This window comes from Mesoplodon densirostris, chromosome 2 (assembly GCF_025265405.1).
Source record: "Mesoplodon densirostris isolate mMesDen1 chromosome 2, mMesDen1 primary haplotype, whole genome shotgun sequence".
NCBI classification, from domain to species: Eukaryota; Metazoa; Chordata; class Mammalia; order Artiodactyla; family Ziphiidae; genus Mesoplodon; species Mesoplodon densirostris.
Genome location: NC_082662.1, coordinates 136,476,537 through 136,486,225, shown reverse-complemented (window position 1 = coordinate 136,486,225; position 9,689 = coordinate 136,476,537). Strand labels below are relative to the sequence as shown.

Sequence of the window (9,689 nt, the reverse complement as noted above, 5' to 3'; positions counted from 1 at the left end):
GTTTTACTTTATCTTTCTCGTATTACTTTTTCTTTTCTTTTCTTTTCTTTTTTTTTTTTTTGCCACTCCTTGCCCTTGAGGCACATGGGATCTTAGTTCCCTGACCAGGGATTGAACCCATGCCCCCTTGAGTGGAATCGTGGAGTCTTAACCACTGGACTACCAGGGAAGTTTCTCATATTCCATTACTGTATAGAAATGCAACAGATTTCTCTATATCTATCTTGTGTCGAGCAACCTTGCTGAATTCATTTACTTGTTCTAATAGTTTTTGGGTGGAGACTTTAAGATTCTCTATATAGAGTATCATGTCATCTACAAATAGTGACAGTTTATCAGGACTTTTTATTGCCTGGAATAAAAGTGACCATCAATGACACCTGTCCTGGGTTTTTTTTTTTAATATTTGTTTATTTATAAATACTAGAGAAAGCTTGCAGTGCATGGCTTTCTCTAGTTATGGTGAGCGGTGGCTACTCTTCATTGGGGTGCATGGGATTCTCATTGTGGTGGCTTCTCTTGTTGTGGAGCATGGTCTCTTGGCACACAGGCTTCAGTAGTTGTGGTTTGCAGGCTCTAGAGCACAGGCTCAGTAGTTATGGCACATGGGCTTATTTGCTCCACGACATGTTGAATCTTCCCAGACCAGGGCTCGAGCCCATGTCCCCTGGATGGGCAGGCAGATTCTTAACCACTGTGTCATCAGGGAAGTCCCTGCCCTGGGCTCCTGCATCAAGTTTTAGATTTCTCTGGAAAGTGATGGTGATGTATTTATTGATAAAGTTATTGGGTCTTGAGTTTCTATACATTATTAAAAGTCAATGAGCTGAAAAAAATTAGGTAGCATAATATAGGCCCCCCTAAAATTTTTCATATCCTAATTCCCAGAGCCTTTGAGTATGTTACCTTACGGATTTTGCAAGGGTAATTATGTTAAGATCTTGAGATGGCTGAACCCATTATCTTGGATAATCTGGATGCACCCAATATAATCATAAGGGTCTTTATATAAGGAGGCAGGAGTCAGAGAGAAGATATGATAACAGGGATCTGGATGATAGAAGTAGGGGCTATGGTTAGAAAAAGACATTTGAAGATGCTACAGTGCTGACTTTGAAGACGGTGGAAGAGGCCACTAGCCCAGGAATGGAGGCAGCTTTTTTTAAAATTAATTCTTATTGGAGTACAGTGGCTTTCCAATGTTGTGTTAGTTTCTACTGTACAGCAAAGTGAATCAGCTATACATACATACATATATATATATATATATATATATATATATATATATATATATATATATATATCCCCTTTTTTGGATTTCCTTCCCATTTAGGCCACCACAGTGCATTAAGTAGAGTTCCCTGTGCTATACAGTAGGCTCTCATTAGTTGTTTATTTTTTACATAGTATCAGTGGAGATGGAGGCAGCTTCTTGCAGCTGGAAAAGGCAAAGAAACAGATTCTTCCTTAGACCCTCCAGAAAGAACACCTGAACCAGGGCAGTCCAGGGGTTTTCTTTAACTATACACATGGTCTGAGATTTTATGTGGAGTTATCAAGCTTAAGGCATAAACAATTTCTAAAGGGATTTGGTGGGAGTCCAGACTACCTCATGTGTTATAACAAGACCCATTCTGGGGACTTCCCTGGTGGTGCAGTGGATAAGACTCTGCACTCCCAATGCAGAGGGACTGGGTTCAATCCCTGGTCAGGGACCTAGATCCCACATGCATGCCACAACTAAGAGTTTGCATGCCACAACTAAGGAGGCTGTGAGCCACAATTAAGGAGCCCACATGCTGCAGCTAAAATCTGGTGCAACCAAATAAATAAATTAAATAAATAAATATTTTAAAAATAAATAAAAATAAAAAATAAATATATTGTTTATTAAAAATAAAATACCCAATCTGAATGAAAAGCGAGTTCATGCTGAGTGAATCAGCCTTGTAGGGATTAGAGATGTCATCTTGAAAAGCCCTGAGGCCACCTGAGGCACTCACCACAGCAGGCTCCATTTTCTTCTCCTTACATTTCTCCTCTTGTCCCACTTAGAACCTGCTCCTGCCTCCTTTCCGCCTTTCTTCTTCCTCCTCTCTCTTTTCCCTCTATCCCGTTCTTCCTCACCCCACCCCTTATTAGGCATATGATCTTGGCTGGTTCAATATTTCTTGGAGTTTCAGTTGTCAGATCTGTGAGATGGAGATAATGCATTCTTTATAGGTCCTTGTGAGGATCACATGGAACAAAAATGAACATATGTCTACCACATTCTATGCTCTAGCACTGTGCTAAATGTTTTAGCCCATGTAATCCTAATCACTCTGTGAACTAAATGCTAGTACTATCTTCAATCTAGAGATTAGGGTACTCTTACTGAGTGACGGAGGCTCTTCAAATTCCATGGTATGCAAAATGGTTAGTTCTGGAGTCAGACTGCAGGCTTCAAATCCCAGACTCACTGACTATGCGATGTTTGGTTAGGTGTCTGCCTTAGTTTCCTCATCTGAAAAACGAGGATAATAGTAATGTTTCTTTTGTAGGGTTTTTGTAGATTAGATGGATCAGCATAAGTAAAGCATTCTGAACAATGCTCGCTCTTCATTCAGTGCTCAATAAATATTAGCCAGTTTGTATTTTAGTCCCTTCTTTTTTCTTACTTTCCCTTCTTCTTTCCTCCTTTTTCATTTCTTCTTCTTCTTCATTCTTTCTCTTGTGTCTTTCTCTCTCTTCCTAACCCAATTAGTGCCCCTTAAGACCTTAATTAATCCCACTCTTGACTCTTAGGCTTATACCAGTCTCTTCAATGGTATCACATTTCTCTCTCTTTCTTAAAATTATTAGACTTTTTTTTTTCTTCAGGTAACATCTGTAACAAGCACTACCTGCAGGATAGAGAAGTATCTTGAGGACAAACAGATGTTTACCTAGTGATTGATTCTATGACAGTTATGGGGAAAGAGCTTGGGGGAGGAAGGAAAATGGCTGAGGCGCAAAACAAGAGAGAAAATCCCAACAGTTCATGTAGGCTGTGGAGGGAGTGGGCATGACCTGTTTCCATCAATGATGACGGTGTTTGGGTGTGTGCTCTCTGCCCTCATGTTGTTGGGTAACCTGGTGGTGATTTCTGCAAAGGGCAGAGTTTGGATCTGATACGTTTGAGAACTTTCTAGCTGAGATTCAGGGATTTTATGAGAAATCCTTTTAAGGGACAGTGGTATGGCAGAGTGGAAAGAGTCTTGGATGTGCTTTTCCACTGCATTAACCCAGCAGGCCTGGCCCACCATCAGCAATTCCAGAGAAGCAGAACCAAAGGATGCAATGACAACCATTTCCCTCCTCCTCCTCCTCCCCCTTCTTCTTCTTCTAAATCAATGGATGATATAATTTTCACCTTTTTTTTTTTAACCGAACTCTTTGAGAACCTCTGAGTGTGTTGACGGTGAGCAGCTCCTGAGGCAGCAGCTCCGGTGTTTCTACTGAGCATCACTAGGTGCTTTGGGGCCTTGGCTGTCGTAGGGTTTTCAATTGTATTTTCCATCTCTTAATTATAACAGACACAAGTCACAGAAGAAGCATCTATATGAAACATAAGTTAATGAGCAGCAAAAAATAATGATGTTGCACAATTTCTTCAATATCTGCTCCTCTAGGTTATTGTGTCACATTCATTTGATAACTATTATTTAATAGGGCATTAACCTGTCTACCCTCCTCCAAAATCCAATGTACGAAAGAGAAAAGATGGTGCTGATTCCATCCCAGGTGGTTTTTCATTTATTGGAAGTCAAGACTGCTCTTGCCCACAGTGTGGGATTTGTGGAGAAGGGCTTGCAAAGAGCAACCTGAAACCTTCTCTCTTACCTCATCATTAAAGCAAAACACTAGCATTTTGTATGCATTAAAAAAAAACCCAAAACAGCTAATTTTATTAAACGTATAAATCAGGTCTTGAAAGCACTTTTTGTCTATTTTTGATGCTGGAACCCATAGTAATATATCAACTTATATTTTAAAACTATGTATGTGTATATGTAAATATATGTTTCTACAAATACTTTTTCTTGCTTAAATAAATAAGTCAACTTACACCACTTGTTAAACAGCATTAGGTTGAATTGTGAGATCACGTTTAAAAGGAGCTTATAGAACAATTTTTGTGATATACTGACCTAAAGTAGAAATATTGTTTCCTTATATGTCACTTACTCTATGCAAAAGTGACAAAATACCGAGGCCTGGTGCCAAATAAGATCCTGGTGGGACAGGTGTGGTGGTTGCCGGAGGTGGGGCAGGGTGGTGGTGGTGGTGAGATTATCCTTGAATGTGAAAGACAAGGCAAGTCACCAGGCTGGAGAGGGCAGAGGGGTCGGCTGTCCCTGCTCTTATCAGTGGCAGGAGTGGTGCATCGGCATTGTTAGGAGCAACTCTGCTGAGGGATTGGGTGGAAAAGAAGTAAAGGGACATTGTGGGCACCTTTTCTCCATCAGGGCCCAGCATTTTATGCACACAAACCCATTCTACATCCAGGGTGGTGGTTAGGGTATGGGTTTTGGAGAGAGACAGATGAGGGCTGGAGTCCCATGACCTGTTTCCTGTCTTTATCACCCTGGGCACATCACTTTGGTGTGTCTTTGGGGATAATAGTAGTATAACTTCATAGGATTGTTGTGAGGATTAAAGGAATAATGCATGTACAGTCCTTGGCACAGGGCTCAGGAAACTATTATTCGTCCTCACTACAATCTCAGGAGGCAAATAGTCTCCTCAACCAACCACAAAATGAGGCTTAGTGAGATTAAGTATTACTCTAGATTATCCATTGAGATAAATTATTAAACTAAATTGAGTATTCATCTAAGCTAGGCCTAGATTCAAATCTGGGCCTCCAAAGCTCTTGATTTTTCTTTTAATGAACCACCTAAAACCTGTGGGAGTTTTCCAGGATTTCAGTATTCTCTGAAGCACAGATTGATTTCATTCAACAAATACTTATTGAATGCCTATTATGCAGAAGGCACTGTCCTAAGTGCTAGGGACAGAGCAGTGAACACAAATCCCTACCCTTGTGAAGCTTCTGTTCTAGTAGAGACAAGATAAAGAAGTAAAATATCACCAGATTAAATTCTAAGGAGAAAAAGATAAAGCAGGGAAGAGAGCTGAGTATGAATTTACTTGTGTCTATGTTGGAGAGGATGGTTGTTGTTGATATTCTAGATATAAAGGCCAGGAAAGCCTGTATGAATGAAAAACAGATATTTGAGTAAGAGCTAAGAGGGAGGGGAAGCAAGCCCCTCAATTTCTGGGAGAAGAGCCTTCCAGGCAGAGGAAATAACAAAGCAGGAGCCCTGAGGTGGGAACCGGCCAGCTCTTGGAGGACAGAAATGGAGGCCATTGAGGGAAGGTCTCTTCCAGGAAAAATTTCTCTATTCTTTGAACAGACTGGAAATCAGATTTCTTCCCCAAAGTAGGTTTTCCTAACATTTGGACTTCCCTTTAATCAGCCACCAGCCCTTTGTTGGGTCATTAAAGCCTGGGGTTGAAAAAACCCTGAGGAGCAGGGCTGGTTTAGTGGTGTTCTGGTTTGTTGTGTAACAGCAGTGACTGCCTTGGTGACTCAGCAGAGTTCTGTGTGTGAAAGTCAACCCACTGGATGACAGGCTCCAGCCCTAAGGCCTCCTAGGTCCCATGCATCCTAGGGGTCATTTCTCTGAGCCTGACTTTGACCTCATCTTGCTGCTTGGACTCCTGGAGCCTTGAGCAAATGCTTTATCCCAGAAGTAGGGATCTCCCAGTTTGATTTTGCCTCGCTGGAAGAAGGAGCCTGCTGACTGCAACAGACGAGAGCATGGACTTTGGAACTGGAGAATTCATTTAAGTGCTCAGTCTGGCATTCACGAGTTATATAACCTTGAGCAAGTTATTAACCTGCAAAAAGTCTTAGGAGACTAAGTTCAAGTGCGGTGATATAGGGAGCATGCCTAGCCCAGTGCTAGCTCTTAGTGGAAGCTCAATAGATGGTCACTACGATTATTTTTACATTTTTAGAGTACGCCCCTGCCAGCAGAACAGCCCCCCCACTACTCTGTCCAATTCTTAATCCTTACCCAAGACTGATAAAATTGTGGTCCCTGCACGTCCAGAATTGCAACTGAAAATGAGCATCATGACCTCCATATGCAAAGTAAACGTGCATTGGAGCAACAAGGACTGAAGTGGGGGTGGAGCCAAATCACAAAAGCTAGCTAAATTCAATCAATGTCTGATTACCTGCCCTTTCCTGATCTAGAAGGAGTTACATGTCTTTCCCATTTGATCTTGGAACACGGTACTCTCCTTGTTCCATTCTTAGGATCATCATTTACAGATGGATTCTGGTGAATTGAAACCTGTTTTGAATGTGGCAAAAGAGATCACTATTTCAAAAAAACCTATGTTGCATGTGTTTTAAGAATGTAAATTCACAGAGGCTTTGGTTTGTTAATTCAGATTTGTCTTTTTTTTTTTTTTTTTTTTTTTGCCTTGAAGCTGCTTTAATAGTTTACAGGAGAAATCAAAATGTGCCTAAAGGGGCAGGAATGAATAAACGGCTATGAAAGATATTCATGAAATAGAATTTTAAAATATGCAAAGTGACTTCAACCTGGTGCATAAGTGGTAACTTAAGGTGGAAAAACAGAACACGAATGCCAACTGATGCAATTTATAAGCTTTTCCTTGTTTTCTGTGGTGGTGCTGGTCAACAATTTCTATTGACCAACACAGTCATGTTTAAACATAACCCTCTACCACTAGATGTGAATCTTTAAGGGCAATTAATAACCACCATTTACTGAGTTAGGCTAGGAATCCAAGATTCAAAGCCAAGGTTTGCTGGATTCCAAGCCCTATTACCATCACACTTCACTAGATGAAACTGAAGGCCACTAACATTAGGTTTTAACCTATCCACAGCGTTTACTAAAATTGTAAACAGGTTCTTGTCCTCAAGTCTAATAGTGGGGACAGAATACCAAGTGGGTAGTCAAGGTTTTCATTTTAAATAAGCTTGCTACAGGTATCATCACAGAATACTGAAGGCAGGGAGGATAAGATGTGATCACTTCCCTACTGGATGTTTACCACATCCTATTAAAAATATCCAAGAAGGGCTTCCCTGGTGGCGTAGTGGTTAAGAGTCCGCCTGCCGAAGCAGGGGACACGGGTCCGTGCCCCGGTCCGGGAAGATCTCACATGCCGCGGAGCGGCTGGGCCCGTGAGCTACGGCCGCTGAGCCTGCGCGTCCGGAGCCCGCGCTCCGCAACGGGAGAGGCCACAGCAGTGAGAGGCCCGCGTACCGCAAAAAAAAAAAAAAAAAAATCCAGGAAGTAACAAAACCTAAAATGTGTTCCAACTAGACAAAGTAGCTTTAAAATATTCCTATTAATATGAAGCAATATAGAACTGATGACTAAAATCCGATTATGCAGCCAGATTACCTGGGTTTGAATCTTTGCCCAACACTATGCACCTGTACCCTCGGGCAAGTTACTTGTGACTCAGCTTCCTTTCATGTAAAATGAGCAAAATAAAACTTATTCCAAGTTTTTTATGAGTACATTATGTAAACTGCTTAGAATGCCACATATTAGATACTATATAAATACGTACCCAGTTTAAATTAAAAAGGTATTCTAGTTTTCAACACTTTTCTGAGCCCTGCTGCACGAAAGAGCTGAACAACTCAGAACTAACATGTAACTCACACAGGACCAGGAAGGGGCTTTAAACCATGTATTTTTATTTTTTATTTTTTTTATTTTTTTTTTATTTTTTTGCGGTATGCGGGCCTCTCACTGTTGTGGCCTCCCCCGTTGCGGAGCACAGGCTCCGGACGCGCAGGCTCCGGACGCGCAGGCTCAGCGGCCATGGCTCACGGGCCCAGCCGCTCCGCGGCATATGGGATCCTCCCAGACCGGGGCACGAACCCGTATCCCCTGCATCGGCAGGCGGACTCTCAACTACTTGCGCCACCAGGGAGGCCCTAAACCATGTATTTTTAAATAGTAGTCTTCAAAGTTAAGTTCCTGATCCTCAAAACACAGCTACTTAATTTATGATGCAATTATGAGCATCAACTTTTCCTGAGCTTAATTATAATATAACAGATAACTTTCATTCATTTTAAATCCTTTGTTCATAGGAATTTAGAGACTATTTTCAAACTAGGACAAATATTTTATAAGTAATATCTAGCAGTTTATTAACCAATGGAGTATACTGCACAACACACTACCTCACATCTTTCAGGAACAAAACCCACTAAATTTGAAAAGTAAAAAGATGTCACCCACTGAATTCAGACACAATTAAAATGTGCTTTAAATATTTGTTTGGGTAAGGGGGTCACACACTTCTACTCAATTAAGAGAATCATTTATACAGTCCAGGTCTTTTATTTTCTTTACACCCATCATGCCATGAATTCATAAGGAATGGGCTCCAACAGTTCAGGCTCCTTTCCATTGGTTCTCACGAAGTGTGCTTCTCTGGGTGGAGCAGGCTGGCGTTTCAGTTGAACCCAAGTACCTTTCTCTTTGGCTTCCTTCTTTTTCTTATCATTTTCCTTCACCCGTTTCAGGAAGCTATCCCGGCTCTTAGAGTGCTTAATATGCTCGATACGCACATTAATTCTCTTGGCAAGAATCTTGCCCTTAACTTGTTTGTTTACAATGATGCCAACAGCATGCTGGGTAACATTGTAGACTCTCCCAGTTTTGCCATGGTAACATTTGTGGGGCATTCCTTTTTTTTTTTTTTTTTTTTTTTTTCTTTTTGCGGTATGTGGGCCTCTCACTGTTGTGGCCTCTCCCGTTGCGGAGCACAGGCTCCGGATGCGCAGGCCCAGCGGCCATGGCTCACGGGCCCAGCCGCTCCGCGGCATATGGGATCCTCCCAGACCGGGGCACGAACCCGTATCCCCTGCATCGGCAGGCGGACTCTCAACCACTGCGCCACCAGGGAGGCCCGGGCATTCCTTTTTGAACAGTGCCCATTCCCTTGATATCTACAATATCACCTTTCTTGTAGATTCGCATGTATGTGGCCAAAGGAACAACTCCATGTTTTCTAAAAGGCCTAGAGAACATGTAGCGGGTGCCCCTCCTCTTTCCCTTTGTGTTGGTCATTTTGGCGAATTACTGGAAGATGGCGGTTCCGGCCGAAAAGATTTGTCATATTTTGATATTCTGTTTTTGTCTCTGTGTGTTTGCAGAATTATTTGCTTTCTGTCAAATAAATCTGTGGATATCCATGAAGTCATAGATTCAAAGGCTTTTCACTAGAGTTTTACTTTCCCCATGCATGTGGCCTTTTTGGGGGGTAGAGGGAAGGTCATTGGCCTGGTATTAAACTTTTCCTGGGGAAAACCTACTTGGAACAGTGGAAGTCACTGAGTTAATGCTAATCACAAGCAATTGAAGGCCTGCAGAGATGAAGAATCTGCACCCCAGCTGCCTTCCCCTCTGTCCTAAGGCTCCTCTGGTCAGTGAAGCCAAAGCAATCTACTCAACTTTGGGATTTAAAAAGATAAACTAAGTTTTAATTGCACAATTTATACTCAGATGCATTCTCCTAGTCAATAATTAATATAATACTGACAAGACTCAAGGAAGTTTCCTTCTATTTGTTTTCTAGGAGTTTAAAAAAAA

The 9,689-nt window shown here is 41.7% G+C and overlaps 1 protein-coding gene across 1 annotated transcript; it reads right to left on the bottom strand.

The window, feature by feature from the left end:
• Window positions 1-8,415: 8,415 nt before the first annotated feature.
• Window positions 8,416-9,170, bottom strand: LOC132483151 (large ribosomal subunit protein eL21-like). Its single transcript, XM_060088402.1, has 2 exons — window positions 8,990-9,170; window positions 8,416-8,784 (listed from the first exon to the last, which is right to left on the bottom strand). Exons 1-2 carry the CDS (start codon window positions 9,165-9,167, stop codon window positions 8,453-8,455), a joined length of 510 nt encoding a protein of 169 aa, XP_059944385.1. The 5' UTR covers window positions 9,168-9,170; the 3' UTR covers window positions 8,416-8,452.
• Window positions 9,171-9,689: the final 519 nt, after the last annotated feature.

Bases quoted from the DNA above. Each gene is read 5' to 3' on its own strand.
- LOC132483151 (XM_060088402.1), bottom strand. From the start codon at position 9,167: ATGACCAACACAAAGGGAAAGAGGAGGGGCACCCGCTACATGTTCTCT. The intron at 8,785-8,989 runs GTGGTTGAGAGT...AAAAAAAAAAAG, and splicing joins CGGGCCTCCCTGGTGGCGCA to GAATGCCCCACAAATGTTAC.